At 41.5% G+C, this 22739-nt stretch overlaps 1 protein-coding gene across 4 annotated transcripts in view; it reads left to right on the plus strand.

Annotated features, from left to right (window-relative positions):
• The window catches only part of LOC124605241 (transmembrane ascorbate-dependent reductase CYB561), a 299305-nt gene that overhangs the window by 265301 nt on the left and 11265 nt on the right, over positions 1–22739 (plus strand). For all 4 annotated transcript variants that reach the window (XM_047136795.1, XM_047136793.1, XM_047136792.1 and 1 more), the window contains exons 2-3: positions 12638–12864; positions 19941–20149. In XM_047136795.1, coding sequence (XP_046992751.1) covers positions 12638–12864; positions 19941–20149 — 436 coding nt within the window. The remainder of the gene's footprint in view (positions 1–12637; positions 12865–19940; positions 20150–22739) is intronic.

The raw sequence follows: 22739 nt of genomic DNA on the forward strand, positions 1-22739 counted from the left end.
TGCTGGCACGACCCAAGCATTTTTCCCCGTCGCTTCAGCATTGAAGAAGCTGGGGCGTTTTATGAGGTCACTTATCAGCGCTGTCAGTGTGCAGTCGTAGAATTCTCTAAAGGAGCTATCTGCTACAGCATTACGAGACTTACCAACTCATTGAACGCAACGTCTAAGCCTAGAGACAATGTGGTAAACGACGTGTTGTGCTGCTGGCAAGACATGCAATATGTCTCAAAACAATGCACGCATTCTTTGAAACTTAATCTCTCTTTAATTAAAGTTCGTGGCAATTTTTATGGGTAATAATTCAAAAGGCAGTGAAAACTTTCAGCGCTACTTTGTTGCATGACTGGAAGTAAACATGACGTTATCGCTTCAAGTGGATCCTGAAGTATTACTGCAAAATAGAGAACGTCAGGTTCGATGATGTCGAAGAGTTGAATTTATCGCACCTTCACGGTTAACAATTACAAGACTCTTTAAGACAAATCCGACCAAAATTAATGGAACGGTGCATATTTGAAGAAGAGGCATAGTGGGAAAAAAAGGTCGTTCAACAGACGACGGAAGTATTGATGTAGTGATTCAAGAGTTTACCCAATCTCGGAAGTTTCTGTAAATGAAATGAGCGTTTGGCGTCATTGGTCGGAGGCCTCTTGCGGGACAGGTCCGGCCGCATTGGTGCAGGTCTTATTACAATCGACGCCACATTAGGCGACCTGCGAGCAGGATGGGGATGAAAAAGATGTTGGAGACAACACAACACCCTGTCCCTGAGCGGGAATCGAACCCGGCCCCGTAGGACGGCAATGCGTCACGCTGACCACTCAGCTATCGGAGCGCACTCGAAAGTCTGAGGCAATGTTATCGTGAGACTGGGATCAGCAAAACCAGTGTTCACAGTATTTTACGGAAACGGAGATGGGAGCCTTACATTCCGACACTTCACACGCTGAACGAGAAGGATTCCGATAGATGAACCTAATTTTGTATTTCAACAACTTATCTGACGATGGTCAACGTTTCCAGGATTGAATTCTTTGGTCCGAAGAAGCAGCCTTAAGACATAATGGAACAGTCAGCCACCATAATTTCATGTACTTGTGTAACAAAATCCATACCTAATCGAAGAAAGGCATGTTAATTTACTAGGAGTGTCATTCTGGCGTGGTCTGTCGGCTGGAGTGTTAATTCGGCCGTATTTCTAGGAAGAAAACTGTCACAGGTGCCGCTTACCAAGAAATGTTGCACGTAACTCCAGATCGTAGCGAAATTATTGACAATGAAGATTGTTACTTGCTGCAGGATGGGGCACAACCTAATTTACAACTTGATGCGAGGGATTCTTATTCTACTTGAAATGCATACGACGAAGATCAAATGCTGCGGAACATCCAGCTCGATCACCAGATTTAACTCTTTTTACGCTTCTGTCTTTACAGCAGTGTCAAAAGCAGTGTACTCCACAAAATCACAGATCGTGAATGATTTTTCTATCAGTAACAATAGAACTGCTATGTCGCTCACTTGTAAATCGTTTTCGACAGTGCATTGCGGTGGATGATGGTTATTTTGAGCATATGCAGCCTTTAGTTACACCTTAATATTAAAGATACCAAAAAAACTTGTCATTTCTATCTGCTTTAATTAAATATATTCAATTCCAAAGCGTGTATACATTATGTGGGACACTCTGTGGAGTTGTGATGTGACAGACCGTTTTATCTCATCGTGTTCAGAGTTGGAGCTTACATATTTTTGTGTCGGATGAGGTGGCATACAAGTTGTTATATCTGAATAACAAAGAGCTCCTCGCCCAGTCCTTTGAAAGCCCAAAGGATGTCGATCGGCCGCCGTGTCATCCTTTGCCATGCGGTATGGAGGGGCATGTGGTCGACACCGCTTTCCAGACGGTGGAGCCGCTACGTCACAGTCAAGTTTCTCCTCTGCTGGCATCATGAGGCTGAGTGTACTTTCTACCAGTCCTCTCGCCAAGGAAAAATCCTTCGTAGTAACGAGAGTCGAACTCGGGTCTTACGCTTACCACTCTGAAAACTGCACAGAGTGATGTCAGTTAATTTATATAACCAAATTACTTTATAGTAAATTATGTAATTAACGATAGGAAAATATAATGGAAATAAGTGTTGAAAACAAAAAGGAATGGCGTCCCCTAATTGATGGTTTGACACGGGAAATTGGATTAAGCATTGAATCTCGAGACGGGACGTCTTGAAGGCCTCGTTTCACACATCAACTTTTTGGTTTCTTTCAGGTTCGACTATTCATTACATTGCAGATAAAGCATTCCTGACAGTTTTCGCTGATAACATTTCATGTAACTGACTTCATCTTCATTGACTCCATTCATTTCATTTACAGAGTTTAATCCATACTACTGTACAAAGACAGGTTGCTGTTTAATGTTGATACTAAAAATCTCGAAACGTTCGTGACCGATTTACTTAAATTTTTTAAAAACGACATTGTATAGGTATTCTGTTAAAACAGACTGTGAGAAATAAAATATAGGGCTGTGCTGTGAAGATGTGCGGTTTCGATTTCTTTTTTGCAGTCAGTTTCATCAACTATAGGAGGGCATGTAAACTATTAGGCAAAATGTTTCTCCGATATGTATTCTTTCTTCTTATGCACATTTTCAACAACAATTTACTGCTTTGTTTTTTCTTCGCCTTCGGTTTTACGCTAACGAGGAAGTTGTCTTTATGGCTTATAGGTTTATGATTAAGACAGTACTATAGAATCTGATTGGTCCGAACTTTAATCCTACCCATCCACAAATGAAAACTATGCATAGGAGCTACCATCCCCACAGATCCACCAGCTCAAGAGGTCTTTTTCATATCCCGTATACCAACGATCCAAACCGATTTAGTCTGATTTTAAGCGAATTCAGTATCCAATTAAGGTTTTGTTTGCAACAACAATAAACAAGGCTGAAGCTCAGAAAGAGGAGGAAAAGTACCGAGAGGCGAAAAGCTCATCACAGAAGAGGGCATGAAATATTAGTTCACTTTTTTACATAAATGAGTAATAGATTTACTTAACTTTGGCACCCTTCTTTGCCACAGGAATGCTAGGTACTTTAAAACTGTCATTAATTATGAAGGTATCACTTGATGCACTTAGCAATTAACAAACTGTTTCCTTACAGTGCTTGTTCGACATTTACAACACTGCAATGCATCAGAAACTTTAACTGATTGTTGGTCCTACACTTAGAGGTGGACTGCTGTAGTTGACGTGTCGAACTTTGGCGAAACTCTTGCATGCTCAACACTATATTGGCTGCAGTGTAAGGGCGCTGCTATGTCGAAAGGAAGGCGAGTCTTCTGGAGTGTCTGGCATTGATTATTGCGGACTGCAGCGAGTGCTCGCTGTTTTATGGTGTCGATTCGTGTTGTCGACTTTGGAGTGGCACTGCGATCTACGGACAAAACCACAAAAAGGAATAGCGGAAACCTTACCCTGGTAGCAGTAGAAAGGCTGGGCGAGCGTGTGAGTGGTCTGTGGTCGCACTTGTTGCTAAATATACTGTGCCGCGCGCCACTAATTCATTCCGGGAATGGGCGCCCGCCTTATGGCCTTTCCGTGTCCCGCCAGACAAGTGGCGGGCAGAAAGGAAGGAAGAAAGAAAGGATAGCCACTAAAGCAGAGCGCCTGCCGTGTGATGTAAGGCCGGGAACACTCTCATTAACCCACATTCTCCTCACCTCTCTGAAGCTGCCAGGCGCGACGGCGATACGGGAGTTCCTCGCGTTCTGCTCCTAGAGTGGAGTGACGCTTCGACCCGACCTTCTGCCTCAACAGCAAGGACACTTCATACTGTCGTACAGTGGGTGCCATTATCGTTTTACCCTATTTCATTATCGTGGGCGAATAGGGCGCGTGAGAACTGAGTGCCTTTACATCTGTATGAAACCAAACCCCTACAAGTTTTTCATCGTAGTCATTACACGGGAGGTCTAATATGGCCCATTACTACTAACATATAAGTAGATCCCACCCTTCCGTAATTAAATCCTAGTCTACACGACGACATTGGGTTGTGCCACTCGTTGAGTGGTTGCACACAAGTGGTTTCATATGTGACACTAGACACGGCGACACCAGTATACAATTCAGTTTCGTCGTTTTGCGGGTCTCTGAGGCGTATCTGAAATGAAAGTTCAGGCAGCTGCATGTCGCACGAGTTGTGATGGAGTCAAAGCTTGTTGCGTGGAATCGCTGCGTAAGAGAAAAATAAGAAAAGTGTTTCGATTCGTGACTGGATGAAAAAAAAAGGCATCAGTTCGGTTGCTCAGCATCCTTGCCGAAATAATTTATAACAGAAGATCCATGAAGTTCTTTTAATTATCTTAGAATGTCACCAGAACTGTTCACGTTTCTTCTAAATAAAGTTAATTATGCGATAAGGAATAAAGGTACTGAAATTACATGTCATATCGCGTGCATTACAATCGAGAACACTCGACATGCTATAAGATACGGTTTTAGTTGGTGATGACGCCATTTAATTAACAACAATAATTATTAACATTAACAGTAATAATTATTAACATTAGCAACAATAATTACTCGAAGCAGGTCGCATTAAGACGAGAATGGTTTGCAAACTACTTTCTTGAAAAGAAAAACGGCTCTGAGCACTATGGGACTTAACTTCTTAGGTCATCAGTCCCCTAGAACTTAGAACTACTTAAACCTAACTAACCTAAGGACATTACACACATCCATGCCCGAGACAGGATTATAACCTGCGACCGTAGCGGTCACGCGGTTCCAGACTGTAGCGCCTAGAGCCGCATGGCCACTCTCTTGAAGAAAGACCTTTAGAGTGGCAATATTTCAAAATTCTAACATATGTGAATGGGGAGCACTGCAGCGACGTCTTAAACAGATGAATATTGAATAAAAAATGCAGCTTCTTGAATTTGTATAGCCTTCCCTCCTGTCAACAATATTCCTTAACAAAGAGTTCGCCAACTCGAACGATGGGATTTTAGTCTTGTAGACTAGAGTGCCACAGCTAGAATTACACTTAATTCAGTTGTATATATGCTTCTAATTCAATAAATGTTACCCTGCAGCACAGATATTGTGAAACCATCCATGTTATGATCGCACATGACAGTCTCGGCGGCAGCAATGTTGCTTATTTCTATAATCAGCATCACTGAAATCCCACAAACACCTGTGCAAAGTATAGATATCCAAAAAGCGAACATTATTCTCCGTCCCCTACTTCATATTTCAGTTTGTCTACACTCTACGAACACACGTAACCTCAAAACGCGTGCAATTAGTGTCGCCAAAGTTGGGACACGCCGAAAGTGTTTAGTTTCACCAACGAGTTGCGCAAACGCGCGGCGCGCATGAGCGCTGGCCGGTAGCGCAGTTGCTTGCAACCTAGTGTCGTCGTGTAAACTAGGCTTAAAAGTTAAGATGGAATGGGTAGACCATATAAAAAAATAATTGTAACCTTTGCCTTCATTAAAAGTCTAAGTGCAATGACTGAGGAGGATTTCCTTCTTTAACTGAAATGCTTTAAATATCAGTGGGACTTTGGGTTCAGTTATTTTGGAATTAGAAAATATTAGCTAGGCTCATAACCTTTATGGAATCTATCCGTTTAATATTGCGCGACCGCATGATTATTAAACACTATTCTTTACGTGAAAATCTCATTTAGTCTAATATTCGGACTTCGTCTCTTAATTCCGTAGGTTCAGTTTTTAAAATGGTAATGAATGAACTGTGGAGCCATATGGCACTCAAAATTATGGTACGAAACGAATCGATTCCGCTTTAAAGACGGCCACATTTAACATTACCTCATTATTTCTCTCATTAATTTGTATCAAAGGTAATTTTGAATAAGTTTGCTGACTCAATTAATCTGGAAATGAATTATCCATTTAAGAGAACAGTAGATGTAACTCAAGTTTAATCTGGGCGACATGCAACGAAACAATAAGAAAAGATCAAATAGAATATTCCTTTTATCTTTCCAAAATACAAGGATATTCTTTCTTTATTACTAATTCAAATGGTTCAAATGGCTCTGAGCACTATTGGACTTAACATCTGAGGTCATCAGTCCCCTATTACTAATTATGAAATTATTATTCGTAGACCCTCTGGGTCTTGTATTGTCTCTGCCTATACTTTTCGTTCTAGCACGGCGATAAAATGAGACTATTTCGTGTTACTGTATTTGAGGGTTTTACTAACAAATTAAAACATAAAGTTGTGGAGGTAGTAACATAGTCACTATGCGAGAGACAGTTATGTATTCTTTGACTCCTAGAATAGGTAGGCACTTAGAATCTTTAGAGCAAATGGTTTTGTAGTCCACAAAGTCCAAGCTGTGGCACCTGGAGTCTTTTAAACATTTGTCTGTCTGTCTGTCTTGTTAAAACATATTGTCATGAATATCAACGATTTTTGAAAACTGAAAAGCTACTGCCCCCCCCCCCCCCTCTCTCTCTCTCTCTCTCTCTCTCTCTCTCTCTCTCTCTCTTTTTGTCCTTTCCCGCACACATCCAAATAACTATAATAACTATAATTATACACGCAAACCTTCTCCGTGAATCAGACTGTTAGCGAAAAGGTATTAGAATACCGTAGTTCCTGAGATGGGAATACATACATACATACATACATACAGACAGAAAAACGCGGTGGGATCTTTAAATGTAGTACTATGTATAGATAACGAGCTACACGATACAAGCACGGATTTTTAGTTGGTTGGTTGGTTGTTTTGGGGAAGGAGACCAGACAGCGTGGTCATCGGTCTCATCGGATTAGGGAAGGAAGTCGGCCGTGCCCTTTCAGAGGAACCATCCCGGCATTTGCCTGGAGTGATTTAGGGAAATCACGGAAAACCTAAATCAGGATGGCCGGACGCGGGATTGAACCGTCGTCCTCCCGAATGCGAGTCCAGGGATTTTTAGTACGTTCGTTTGTATTTGAAACATTTTAGGACTGTATGTAGCGAGTAATGGCGTAAAGAGACAACATACACTATGGTAAGTATGGATCACAAATGATTTATTTCAAAGTTTATTAAGAAATCCTGTTGTAATTTCCCCGTACCGTGAACAAGCTCTTTTGTGAAACTCTTTTTCGTCAGTACCTGAATGAGTACATGACTAGACGAACGTGAGAAATAGCCCATAGCCTCACTCAAATTGACGTTTGATAGCGTATAACTGACTCCAGTGTGTAAATTTTCACCGTACCACCGTCTTCAAAAAAAGGCCGTTCGGGAAGTTCCCTTCTGAAGTTGTGAATCATCTGGACACTCTGGGCAGCATTGTATGGGCCTGTACACTATCCGATCAAAAGTTAGCGGACGTTAATAAGAGGTGTGTCCATCCTTCGGTTTATGACGCCTTGATCTCTGCTGGGGACACTTGAAATGATGTGCTGGAATGCCTGTGGAGGAATGGGAACCCATTCTCACTCATGAACCGAAACTAGACTGTGTAGTGATGTTGGAGGCTGGGGTCTGGAGCGAAGTCAACGTTCTTACTCAAGCCAGAGGTGCTCCATTGGGACTCTCGGACTCAGATGCTGCTTTGACAGGGTTCATTATCCCGCTGATACAATCATCGTCTGTGAACTGCTCTTGTACTGTACATTGCTGTAAAATGTGTTCATATGCTTCCGAATTTACCGTTTTCTTGAGCTCAATGAGGGGATCACACCCTCACCACGAAAGACACTCCGTACTGTAACACCATCTCCTACGCACTTCATGTTGGCACGACATAGTGATCGGTACCGTTCTCCAGGCATTCACGGAACCCAAATCCTTCCATCACATTACCACAGGGAGATTCATCACTCCAAAACACTCGCTTCGAGCCATCCACTGCCCAATGGTGCTTCTCTTCACAGCACCTGAAGCGTCGCTTACCATTGACTACAGAAATGAGAGGCTTATGAGGAGATCCTCGACCATTGCACCCTATGTTTTTTTAACCTCCTTACGCACAGTCATTGTGCTAGCTGCATTGTTGGTAGCACTCTAGAACTTGACTGATTCCTGCCGCTGATTTAATGCGATTTTTGACAGACACCCTCCACAATGCTCGACTATCTCTGTCCATCAGCAAATGAGGTTTGCCTGCTCTTCGTTTAGTTGTGGCTGTTCTTTCGCGTTTTCTCTTCAGTCACGTTACCAACAGTCGACTTGGGCACCTTTTGGAAAGGTTGAAATGTCTCTGATGGATTTGTTACTCAAGGGACATCCAATAATGTCACTGAGATCTTGTGATGGATCCATTCTGCTATTACTGTTTCTCTACCGACTACACGGTACTTCCCGGTACTACCGGAGTGGCCGAGCGGTTCTAGGCGCTACAGTCTGGAACCGCGCGACCGCTACGTTCGCAGATTCGAATGCTGTCTCGGGCATGGATGTGTGTGATGTCCTTAGGTTAGTCAGGTTTAAGTAGTTCTAAGTTCTAGGGGAGTGATGACCTCAGAAGTTAAGTCCCATAGTGCTCCAGAGCCATTTGAACAAGACAACTGCAGATTTTAATTTTCCAGCCTCTGATAAACACATACCTGAAGTTCATTATATCTGTTTTTTTTTGTTTTTTTTTTCATTCAACACGAAAAGAAGCATTGTTAATTCAGAGCTAAGCGTTTCGAGAATCACGCTATCATCATCTGGCTGGCTGTGTTTAAATCGTCAATCACAATTACTTACACAAGCAAAGAGTCTGTCACAAAATAAACAGTTTGTCCTTGCCTTACTTCAAAATTTCCAACTTATTTTCCACTGTTGCGCCACATCATACTAACACTTGTTCACCAGTACGGCTTGTTTTCTTCAGTTATAACTGCTGTCTACAAAAGCAACAAATGCACCAAAAGCACGCGTTTAGTCTCATCACAGTGGTGTAATTAAATTCTGTTCCTGTGTGTTTAACCTATTTCGCTGTTTGTGAATTTGGGTGATGCTACTCCTCAGGATTACACGTAGATCCACGAAACCAATGTTTTACGACTAGTCAGTACTCTGCATCCGCCTCCGGCATTGTTGACAGAAGCATGGCAGCATTGTTGGTATCTACTTCTAACTCATTGTCACAAAGAGAAAATGACAGTGTGAAGGAAGTTTAGCTCATCGCTCCCCTGCGCAAGTAGGCAGTCGTTATTTTTGTCAGTTTTACTTCTGCGACGCATACCTTAGACGATGGAAGTCGGGGAGGCCAACGAAACGATCAGCTGGGAGCTATAGTGTCCAAACAACCCTGGAACGTGCTTGCGACGCGAAGATGGTCCGCGGAGAAGTGCTCCAGCGCCTGAAGGCGAAATTTATGCGGTACTTGTTATGCTAAGCACGCCATTACTTTCTCTCGGGAGATGCCGTCCGTAGCATTTCGTTACAGAAGCTCCATCGCAGATAATGGGTCTATGTCATTACTGCTCTGCTAATGCCAGTTAAGTGGCGCGGTGGTTTCGTTGTCCTGCCATGGAATGGAACTGCAGCAACAACATACGGGCAATCTCTCTCTCTCTCTCTCTCTCTCTCTCTCTCTCTCTCTCTCTGTGTGTCTGTGTGTGTGTGTGTGTGTGTGTGTGTGTTTTCTGAACAGCATTATCGACTCAGTCATTTTTTCTTGTCTTCCACCTCTGCCTGTGTGTATGCGTCATAGTTAGGATTCAAGGGAGGTAGCTAGTACCCACGTCTGACAAAGGAGAACTCATATCATTTTCGTTCAGGCCACGGTAAGTGAAGCATTGTGATTTTCAGAACAGGCTTCTATTGACTCTTTTTATTTACAGCTATACCTAATTCACTACCAGTACGTCTCTTGGAATTCTTCCAGAGTCTACCTTGGAGCATTTATCGCGTTAGAAAACATTGTGTTGACTTTCTTATTTATGCTGAGCGTAGACTGTCTCCTTCTCCTAGTATTGTAAATCCTAAATACCTTTTTGCTTTGAGATATTTGGTTTACGTTCTGGGAGAACGCTAGCAGGAGTAACGTAAAGTCCTCCTGCAGCTTTTGCAATGCATCATGAAAACTAAGTAAGCATCAAAATATAAAGATTAAGAAGAAATAAAAGCACAAAATCCATTACTATAATATGAGTAAACGCTGCGACAATAGGTTAACTTGCAGAGTTAGGAGACGCCCACATGCCCATGTTCCTGCATTCTTCAACTCCACGATTATTGAAATCTACACTGCGCGCAGTCTGTTTATAGTTAATTTCACTGACTTACCCACGACGTGGTGTGGCGGTTGATTTACCTGCACCAGCAACGAGTAGCAGATTTTGACCAGAAAGTGGATCGTGTACAACAGTACAACAGACTTAAAATTACTGTCAAAGCCGACAAAAAAAAAAAAGACTCACCACGAATAAATTGTTCTAATGTGATGTATATGAACCGACAAATAAATCATTACAATTTCAGAAAAACTGGATGATTTATTCAAGAGAAAGGGCTTTATAGATTGACCAAGTCAGTAACACATTGGCCCACCACTGGTCCTTAGGTTATGCAAGCAGTTATATGGTTTGGCATTCACCGAGAGTCCACCAGCGTGACATCGTACCAAATACTGTCCAATTTGCGCTTTAGACCGTCGAAATGCCGAGCTGTTTGGAAAACCCTGCCCTTGATGCTTCGTCGTTCTGAATTTCTCAATTGGGGAGAGATCCAGTCACCTTGCTGGCCAATGTAGGGTTTGGCAAGCGCGAAGACAAGATTTGACAGGCATGAAGGCAATCAGTAAAAACTGTCGCCTTGTGAGGGCGGGCATTATCTAGCTGAAGTGTAAGCTTAGCATGGCTTGCCATGAAGGGCAAGGGAAACGACTGTAAAAGACCGTCGACGTACAGCAGTGCTGTAAAGGTGCTGCGGATGACAACCGAAGGGATGCTGCTATGAAAAGAAATGCCACCCCAGACCATCACACCTGGTTGTCGGGCTATATCGCGGGCGACAGCCAGGGTGGTATCCCGTTGCTACCCGGGGAATCTCCAGACACGTCTCGGCCTGGGCTCTCATTGACTGGAGTAGACTTGACCTCAGTGACTAGTCCCGCTTCGAACTGAGTCCCGATCACTAGGCCTGGGCTGAGCATCGACGATCTTCTACGCCCCGTTTTGTTACCCTTCGTGGAAAGCCATCTTGGCTTACAGTTTAGCAATATAATGTCCACTCGCGCATGGTGAGATTTTCTACTGCTTGTCTTCATGCTTGCCAAACCGCACCTCGGCCAGCAAGGTCGCTGGATCTGTCCTCAGTTGACAAAGTCTGAAGCTTTGGGTCAGGGTCCTGCAACCATATTGGGGTTTTGACTACGTTGACCCGTCAGTTAGGGCGGTTCACAAACAACAACTAAAGTGCACATGTTATTCCAAAAACGTTATCGTGGAAGTAGGGGCCAGGAGGTGCTGGTGAAATAACACACATTGCTAAGGTTATCTTTTTATTTTAAAAGGGATTCTCAATAATAATCTTTATGGAAAGGAGATTGCCAGGTATGACGTTAATAACTTCCCAATAGTAAGATTTTAACGTGACACACACACACACACACACACACACACACCCACACACACACACACACACACACACACACACACACACATATATATATATATATATATATATATATATATATATATATATATATAACAACAATTTAAAAAACTCTGGCAAATTTTCTCTATGTAAAGGATATTGCAAGGTATGACGTTAACAACTTCCCAATAGCAAGATTTTAAACTTGCTATATCTATAAATAGAAAAATTTAAAAAAAACAACTACTTTAAATAGCTAGTTTGTACTAAAGCTAAAATAGTTGTCTCTCGCCAGTTAAATAACTTGTATTACACCTGTCAGTTGTTACAAGATAAATGTGAATAAGCCAGTACACAAACCTTCACATTAAAGGCAATTCCCCAAAAAATTTTCCTTAGCTTGGTGAGGGGCCCAAATCACAATAGGCGGAATATTTATTGGTGGTCTACAGGGCCACCGCAGATCAGCCCCAAAACTTCCACTACAAGCCACCACCTCCCCGAGTTACTCAAAACCAGAAGATGTAGCAAGGGCGGTGCCTGCACAGACTCCGAACCACAGAGACCCGCGACACCAACCCTAAATTACCCAATCGAGGTGTGCATGAAAACGGCCCGACCAAGAAGCAATTGCCACATTCTTGCGAACAGCAGCACGTGCTCCATTGAGCGTAGGTGGAAGAAACTAAAATAAGCTCTAACATGGAAATTAAGCGTTTACCGGACACATGTCCACATAACATCTTTTCTTTACTTGTGTGTGAGGAATGTTTCCTGAAAGTTTGGCCGTACCTTTTTGTAGCACCCTGTATATATATATATATATATAAAGGTGGACCAAGGCATTACTGACTTGCTCAATTTGTGAAGTTCTTTCCCTCGAATAAATTCAGTTTTTCTGAAATTGTAATCATTTGCTTGTCTGTACATGGACATATGCTCACTTCTTCTCTGCCTCGCATTTCATGTAATCACAGCAGCACGACAACAGTCTACAGTGAGTAGCTTACTGTATTGAACTTTGGCTGGTCTTACCGAGCTGTTTCTCCTCTGTTGCAGGCATCGTCAGTATGACGATGAGGAGAGCGGGTGGGCGTGCATGAACTGGTTCGAGTACATGCTGGTGGTGGTGTTGGCCAGCCTACTGCTGCTCGGCGCCCTCACGCTGACCCTCTTCTGGGCTCTGTACTACGCCGGGGGCTTCGCCTGGACCGAGGAGCCCGCTCGCCAGTTCAACCTCCACCCCGTGCTCATGGTCGCCGGGTTCATCACCTTCAGTGGCTTCTGTGAGTACGCCGCGGACCCGGAGCTAGTGCCGGCAGTCTTCGAGACACTCACTCTATCACAACTTACAGTCCAACCGCAAAATATGGCTAATTTCCTAGAATGATTGCGTATCGAAGTGGCGGGGTCCAAACGATACATATCGAACGTGCTATCGTAAATCGATCATGCGACTTGGTGGCGGGCGTTATGAGTATGTTGACGGTGGTCGCTACAGCAACGACAAAAGAAGAGCGTTACAAAAATACTTTTAATAAAAGGTATTATCTCTATGCGGCAGAAACACTTAAACTAACAAGAAATGGAGATCTTGAGAAACTAGAGAAGGTCGAAAGAAGAATTTTAAGGAAAATACTGGGAGCTAAAAGAAACGATAATGCTGAATACAGGTTAAGACCAAACAGAGAGCTATATCTGAAAACGGAGAAACTAACCGATGTAATGAGGAAGAGGAGACTACAGTTTTTTGGACATATATTCAGAATGGATAACAACAGACTAACCAAGCGGATATTCACATTACTCAATAGCTACAAATCCAAGCCAGCATGGTTCATAGAGACTGAAAAGGACATTGAAAATGCTGGAGTTACAATAGACGCAATAGAAAACAGAACACATTTCAGAAAGGCAGTTCAAAAGGCAGAATTTCAGGAGAGAAAGAAAATAACTAGACGAAAGTGGACTCAAGAAGAAAGGGAACAACACTCTAAAAGGATGAAGGAAATTTCGAAACTGAAAAAATCTAATACAATGAAGAGTAGCCAAAGTTGATTCATCGTACCCTCCAAATGGGTTATTCGAAAGAAAAAAAAAAAAAAGAGACGACTTACCTTACCCGTCGTCGGCGTTGGAATCATGTGAAAGTCCATTACGGTGGTCTGGATGGATAATTTGGCAGAGTCGAACCATGTATGCTTCCTGATACTCGTTCATTTTCCGCACTGTCGACAATGAAACTGTAAACGGTATTCCAGCACCGAAATTGTTCCTACGAAGTTTTACACACTTCGCACCGCCACAGTCTCCACAGTCACTTCTTTCCTCGTCCAGTAGTACTCCATATTTGCGATAAAAAGTAGAACAATTTTCTACACTGGATAAATGTGGAATTAGATTTTTCCATGTGAGAGAATCCGCGGAAGAAACGTCGAGAACACCAGACATCCAACTCACTAACCACATAAATCGTCTGGTATTCCCTAGCAATTCACAAATAATTCGCGGAGGTGTGTAATTTAGAGCAACGAAGGAAACGACGGGAAACATACAAAAATGACGATCACAAATAACTGATCACAACGCCCGCCACCAGAGTCGCATGATCGATTTACGATCGCACGTTCGATGTGTAATTTAGAGCAACGAAGGAAACGACGGGAAACATACAAAAATGACGATCACAAATAACTGATCACAACGCCCGCCACCAGAGTCGCATGATCGATTTACGATCGCACGTTCGATGTGTATCGTTTGGACACCGCAACTTCAATACGCAATCATTCTTAGAAATTACCAAAATATGAGACGTGACCGTTCAAGTGGAGTTGGCGCGGCTGCTTCGCGCGTCTCTCACACAACCAATCACGTAACGTGATTTCGTATCGCTCTCTGTGGCAACGCCGCAGTGTTGCCGCAACTTACAGGGGGAGACCACAACATTGGGATCACGGATTTACTTCAAACTTACTACACCTTAGTAGGCCATTAAAACAACGCAGTGTGCCAGTAGTAAGGTGCAATATACCGGCAATTACGACAAAATCACAAGAGAAGTTTTACGCATCTATTACGTGGCGTATGTACAGGGTGTTTCAAAAATGACCGGTATATTTGAAACGGCAATAAAAACTAAACGAGCAGCGATAGAAATACAACGTTTGTTGCAATATGCTTGGGACAACAGTACATTTTCAGGCGGACAAACTTTCGAAATTACAGTAGTTACAATTTTCAACAACAGATGGCACTGCAAGTGATGTGAAAGATATAGAAGACAACGCAGTCTGTGGGTGCGCCATTCTGTACGTCGTCTTTCTGCTGTAAGCGTGTGCTGTTCACAACGTGAAAGTGTGCTGTAGACAACATGGTTTATTCCTTAGAACAGAGGATTTTTCTGGTTTTGGAATTCCACCGCCTAGAACACAGTGTTGTTGCAACAAGACGAAGTTTTCAACGGAGGTTTAATGTAACCAAAGGACCAAAAAGCGATACAATAAAGGATCTGTTTGAAAAATTTCAACGGACTGGGAACGTGACGGACGAACGTGCTGGAAAGGTAGGGCGACCGCGTACGGCAACCACAGAGGGCAACGCGCAGCTAGTGCAGCAGGTGATCCAACAGCAGCCTCAGGTTTCCGTTCGCTGTGTTGCAGCTGCGTTCCAAATGACGCCAACGTCCACGTATCATCTCATGAGCCAGAGTTTATACCTCTATCCATACAAAATTCAAACGCGGCAACCCCTCAGTGCCGCTACCATTGCTGCACGAGAGACATTCGCTAACGATATAGTGCACAGGATTGATGACGGCGATATGCATGTGGGCAGCATTTGGTTTACTGACGAACCTTATTTTTACCTGGACGGCTTCATCAATAAACAGAACTGGCGCATATGGGGAACCGAAAAGCCCCATGTTGCAGTCCCATCGTCCCTGCATCCTCAAAAAGTACTGGTCTGGGCCGCCATTTCTTCCAAGGGAATCATTGGCCCATTTTTCAGATCCGAAACGATTACTGCATCACGCTATCTGGAGATTCTTCGTGAATTTTTGGCGGTACAAACTGCCTTAGATGACTCTGCGAACACCTCGTGGTTTATGCAAGATGGTGCCCGGCCACATTGCACGGCCGACGTCTTTAATTTCCTGAATGAATATTTCGATGATCATGTGATTGCTTTGGGCTATCCGAAACATACAGGAGGCGGCGTGGATTGGCCTCCCTATTCGCCAGACATGAACCCCTGTGACTTCTTTCTGTGGGGACACTTGAAAGACCAGGTGTACCGCCAGAATCCAGAAACAATTGAACAGCTGAAGCAGTACATCTCATCTGCATGTGAAGCCACTCCGCCAGACACGTTGTCAAAGGTTTCGGGTAATTTCATTCAGAGACTACGCCATATTATTGCTACGCATGGTGGATATGTGGAAAATATCGTACTATAGAGTTTCCCAGACCGCAGTGCCATCTGTTGTTGAAAATTGTATCTACTGTAATTTCGAAAGTTTGTCTACCTGAAAATGTACTGTTGTCCCAAGCATATTGCAACAAACGGTGTATTTCTATCGCTGCTCGTTTAGTTTTTATTGCCGTTTCAAATATACCGGTCATTTTTGAAACACCCTGTATCTGTTTTGAGGTACTGGACTTAAAAGTTCATGGTGGTCAATTGATCAGGATTCGAGCTTTGGAAGACCAATGTGTATATGGTGACGGTTCGACTCCCTATCGAACTTCATTATTAATCTGCTTTTTTTTTCCACCACTGGTCATATTATTTAATTTATGACATTGGATAGTTGATATAATGAGGAAAAAGAACGTGTATTTGCATGAAGTTCCAATTTATGTTTTTATGTCTATATGACCAATCCCATCCTGCAACGTGTTGTGGTTCAAATGGTTCAATTGGCTTTGAGCACTATCGGACTCAACATCTGAGGTCATCAGTCCCCTAGAACTTAGAACTACTTAAACCTAACTAACCTAAGGACAGCACACACATCCATGCCCCAGGCAGGATTCGAACCTGTGACCGTAGCAGCAGTGTGGTTCTGGACTGAAGCGCCTAGAACTACTCGGCCACAACGGCCGGCGCCAACGTGTCCTGTCGAGAGCACACACGACGAATAATTGTACATTACTTTTGTGGTATGGCACATTGTGACTTACCATATTACTGATTGTGAACAGTCATTCACATCATTATTTAACAAGGTTTGACTTGGGCTTGCCAAGACTACCCACGTCCTTGAAAATATAACTGCAAATAGTAAATATTTAAATAACATACGAAATTCACTACAACTTTATGAAAATGCACATAGGATTTTTTTCACTATATTGTCTCTCAAATGCCATATAAATTAAATATGTGACCAGTGATGAAAAAAGTATATAAGGGGCATTCAAGCGAAATCCAGTCACTAGTGTAAAGTAACGGTAACGATTTTATTAACTCAAAAATGTAGTTATATGCAGTACACATACTAAAAATAGTCGCCAAAACTGTTGGCACATTTATCCCATTGTGACACTAGCCATTGATTCCATCCTTGAAGAAGCTACTAGGCTGCTGTCGGATCCATACCTGGAACCTGTCACACACTTCGTCGTCCGTTGGGAATTGATGTCCCCATTCCAGGAACTCGACAAGCAATGAACCCTTGTGGCCAAAAAAGGAGGACACTATGACCTTACCAGAACTGCTGTGCATGGCCTTTGATTTCTTTGGAGGTGGTGAAGTCGCATGTTTCCACTGCTTGCTCTGACGCTTATTTTCCAGTTCAAAATGGTGACACTATGTTTCGTCACTTGTGAGAATATGTGACAGAAAGCAGTATTCATCCTCATGATAATGTTGCAGCTAAAAGACAGTGCCATTCGAGTATTGTGCTGTTCAGTGGTCAGTTGGTGGGGAACCCACTGTGCACAGATTTCTCTATGCATTATGGTGTGGGCGGTGCCCACATTAATACCCAGTAACCACTGGATTTTGTACATGATGATTCTGTAGTTGTCCAAGACTAAAGCATTCACTTCCGCGACCATTTCCAGTGTAATGACACGATGAGCCTGTCCAGGACGAGCATAGTGTTCCAGTGACTCACGGCCCTCAAGGAATCATTTGCGCCATTCTACAACACTTGAACTACTCATTGTACACAGCGTTCATCTGTCAATACATTTCACAGCCTACAACTCCCTCTACCACCAAAAATCGAATCATTCCTTGTTGTTCCTGCTTACTCGCCTGCATGTAGTGGACGATAACTTGTGTGACCACCTTCTCTTTGGCGTGAAACCGCACTGGTGCTATACAACATCAAATTGTGTGCACGCATCAGTCTCTCTACCAATAGATGGCACCACAATACTCGGAGTTACGTGGTGTCACCATACGTGTGAGACAAAGGTAGATGCTCTGACCAGGTTTCATTTGAATGAACCTCATAGTAACTGCAGTTAATGCTGAAGTACATTTGAAGAGCAGTACTACTGGACAAAGGGTGATTGGAGACAAGTGATTTGGATTGATGAGTGAGGGTAAGCATCTATATCCTGTGGCAATCTGCTGGAGGAATTTGGGTTGGGCAAATGCCTGGATAACATTACCTGCTATCATGTGTTGTGCCAACAGTGAAATATAGAGGTGTAAATGTTACAGTATAAGGGTGTTTATGTTCAGTGTGTGGTTCCTTACTGCACTTCAGAAGAAGATAAATGTAGAAAGATATAAACGTATTTTACAGTATTGTTACTGTGTACAGTAGAGGAGCAGTTCAGAGAGTATGACTGTAGCAATATGACAGTAATCCCTGTCACAAAGCAGCATCTTTGAGTCAGTGGTTTATGGACAGCAACATTCCTAATATGGGCTGGCCTGCTTAGAGTCCCGATCTGATCCCAAACAACATCTTTTGATGTGTCACGTCAGCTTCGCTCCAGACACCAGTGTCCTACATCACTGCTATATCTGGATGTGGCTCTGGAGGAAGAAAGGGCTACAATTCCTCCATGGACATTGACATCTTACTGAAAGTACTACCATTAATGTTCAAGCCATCATAAAGGCAAAATTTGGACATACCCCATATCTGTGTCATTAATAAATGTCTACGTACTTTTGATTAGGTGGAATATGGTAGTAGATGATACTCATGACCTATATCTTTCCTCACTTGTGCATTCATTTCCAGTAAATGACTGCCAAGTTGATGGTGGTGAGGGGTACTTCTTTTCTAGATAAAACTCGTAATGTACGGAATGCATTTATAGTTCTTGTATATATAGTCAGATAGTAATGTAACATTCTTAACGTGAAGTCCACTGTTGTCTTTACTCACCAAAAGCTGAAAGATTTTTGGAATAGATGTCCAATCCTGATCAGTTTCTACCACAAGATATTGTGCCAGACATAAACTATGGACTTAAAAGCTGCTTACTGTTTTGTTCCTGCAGCTGTTTGAGAAGTGAGAACCAACCAACCAGTGACTGCAAATAGTGATTAAATCGGAAATTTGTAGGTACTGAAAAAGCTACCTTTTTGTCATGGTGCTTTGTAAGTACACAGGCCTGCTGTAAGACTCCACAGCCACAGTTTTACTTAAAATGCCAATCTTATATAATTTATAAATCTTACTGAATGCTGTAATGCACGTCCTGATTTGTGATAGAAGGGTTGACCCTGCTGGTCCTTTCTTCTATTCCTTATTCTTTTTTTGTGGCTATGCACAAGTGCTATGTGGTTTCTGATACTGTCTGTGCTTGCCAGGCTGTGAAAAGGATCCTATTCATTTCAAGAATCAGCATGCTGTGTGAAAAATTAAGACTGTTTCCAGTTACAAAAAGAAAGAGAAACAATTTTTTGTTTACTGTGATGGCATATGTGGCCTCATTAGTAGTATCTTACATATACAGATTATTTCAGATGTGACACATATAGATACATATTAAATATTTTTAACAATAATAATTCTGCTTGGAATAGTGAAATCATTCTACATTAACTTTGTCTTCACCTCTTTCAGTAGTCTTAATGTTTGTGGGCTGCTTCAGGCACACACTTGTTTTCTGTCTGATGTCATATTCATATTTTATGTTTGCATAAATAAATTGTGAAGGAGCTCTGTGTCCAATGATAGATCTCAAAAATGTACCTGTACTCACTTGGTAATGCCATATGGTTTACAGGAAAACATTGGGGTGAGAGTAACATGTGATATATTTTCATTCTGTGAAGTTTACAAAATAATTAATAAATTTCATTTTTTTCAAAAGCAAATTAGAGTAACAGTTTGTGATATAAATTTCTTGCACAGAAAAACTAACAATTTTTATTGTTTCAGCCCTGTTACTGTATCGAATCTGTCGATGCTGCCGTCGCATCTACGTGAAGCTGTTCCACACAATCTTCCATGCTCTTGCCATACCATGCATTGTGGTTGGATTTATAGCAGTACTTGATTCACACAACCTTGCAGATCCACCGATAGCAAACTTCTACTCCCTGCACAGCTGGATGGGGTTGGTTACCATGGGCCTGTTTGCACTGCAGGTAATTATACTTGTAAACACCATTTTAGTAGCTCCTTTTAACTTCATCAATGAACTGGCACTAGCACATACGTGAACTAATTTTAAAAACAACATGTTAAGGGAAAAGGGAAAGATTGATGCTGATAGGTACAGTCAATACATACTGCAGAGCGCATCAGAACTTACTCCTTATCGAAGAATTGTTGTAGGTACTTAATATAGAATTTTTTACTTTTTCAAGCAAATCGCTTTATTGATAAGTAACAACTGTGTATATGCTTATCATGTCAATGGGTGGATAAAGGTTTGAAAAATGTAATGCAAACAGCCTCCATTACCTCAGCAATCACAGCATTTTAGTATCGACAAACACCAGCTTGCTAACAGCTCTGCAGTAAACACTCGTCAGATAATGCAGCCTATCTTGTTTTGATACTGTGATCATCTTTTGTCTATTGCATTTCTACATTGCCATCAGCTGTACAAAGTGGTTTCATTAAAATCTGGCAAGTTATGGAGATGATAACTAGTTGTTAATTCTAGCTAAATCTTTCACTACTAAAGAACTGATACAGTTGAGATGTGTTTGTTATGCAGAAAATAATAGAGAGATGTGATTTCAGATTTTCCTGGTGTATGATAATATTGAACTCTTCTCAGGTGTTCAGTGTGATAGTGTCGTCTAAACATAGTGGTATTTTGGCAAGTTAATTTGTTGGCAACTTCAGGCAATTCTGATGACTGATTAACTATTAAAGCTTTGGACTCAAGTTTGAATGCACTCAAAATACAATGTCAGTATGTTAGAAGATCCATTTATGTCATATCAACTGAAAAATTAAGATGACACCATGTAGGTTAGCCACCTCTACATTAGCAATTTCCCGATCCTGGTGGTGGCAGCTTAGTGACTGAGGAATGTGGTTTGTATTCCAATTACTCACTTCCTCCAGCATTTCACATCCTTGACTAGGCCCCAGAATAGTGTTAATTGCTCTGTTAGTAAGACATTAAACAAGCTCCCATCTATCATAAAGCAATAAATTGGGCATCCTTATAAATTCAAAAGAAAACAGGAACTATACATCAGTACCTACTGTTTCTACAAATTATTTGAATATCTCGATTCAGGGTTTAGAAAGTGCTGTTAACTACACAGCAAGTATAACTGTTCGTTATAAAACTCCAGTATTTTTAGATGTAAAAACTGTTTTGTTTGAAAGTTCCATTGTAACTGAGTAAATATTAAGCTACTAATAGCAGATGGCGAGCAGTTATATAGTAAAACCGTGGAGGGAGCACCCTTTTTCAAGGTAGTAAATTTCTTACCAATTTACTTGATGAGATTTAGATGACATAAGTGTGAATAGCATTAAGAAATATATTGATAGTCTGTTGTTAATACAGTAAAGCAGATTAAGTTGTTGTCTTACATTAATGTGTATCTTGACTTGTTCCACACCCATGAAGGTTCTCCTTCTCAATTGGATCTATGGAACATTATGGATAGACACATAGAAACATGGATGTATGTATGTATGTTTGTTTGTTTGCTTGTTTGTATGTATGTATGTATGTATGTATGTATGTGAGCAGCAGTCGTTAGGATCACCTGAGGATAGTAACAAATCAGTTTGCAGAAATGTCTCACCATCTACATGACACCACTGTCTGAGAACCTGCAAAGAGATCAAAGTTGAAATTGTTCATAAATTTCAAAAAGAATTTTGGTTTCTCTAGGAATGTTTTCAAATGTTCTGGAATAAGAAGTAATGTGTTTTACAATTATCTCGGGTGTTCATGAATGAGCTTTTGTGCATTGCAACTCAAAATTCCCATTATAAAGTTCTGAAACATTTGAGTTCTGAGAATATATAAGCTGAAATAATGACCCTGTTACGTTATAACAATAGTAAGCAAGAATTCAGTGTGAATATGTAAGTGAGAGTTTTATAAAAAACTGATATTTCATGAGTTAGTGATTTTTCTATGATAGTTATAGCTCTGAATCTATAATAAATGAATTACTAAAATTTAGTAAGTTTTAGGTATAAAGTGTCACATGCAAAACTCATGCATAAATATTGCCATTTATGTTTCTGTATACAAGTCATGTTGGTACAGTTCTTGAGTTTATCATATTAGTGATGTGTATTTGAAGTGCTTGTCAAACAAGCCTAAGTTTTTAATTTTATTCCTATCAGTTACACAAAATTTTAAAAGGGAGTCATTTTGACTTTCTTTTCACTAAAGGTATTTGTGTCATTTTTAAGTAAATCATGGATGTAATATTGTATATTTATTGTACCCCATTGTGCTGCATGATGCAGCACAGTGACAGAAAACAATGGACTCCTCTTCATAAGCAATGGGTGCAACCTACCATCTTCCCATTCTGATTTAGGCTGTCTGTGAATTGCTTGTAATCACATCAGGCAAGTAATAAAGGAGTCTTTAAAAAAACATGTGTCTACTTTCTTCCCCAGTCCTCTCCAGCTGAGCTAGTGCTGTCTCAAATTCTCAGATGAGTATGATGCTCTAGTTAAACATTCATTTGTATTCTACCTTCTGTCATTTTGTACTAGATACAAAATTTTTTATCAGTAGCA

Source organism: Schistocerca americana, chromosome 3 (assembly GCF_021461395.2).
Source record: "Schistocerca americana isolate TAMUIC-IGC-003095 chromosome 3, iqSchAmer2.1, whole genome shotgun sequence".
Classification (NCBI taxonomy): Eukaryota; Metazoa; Arthropoda; class Insecta; order Orthoptera; family Acrididae; genus Schistocerca; species Schistocerca americana.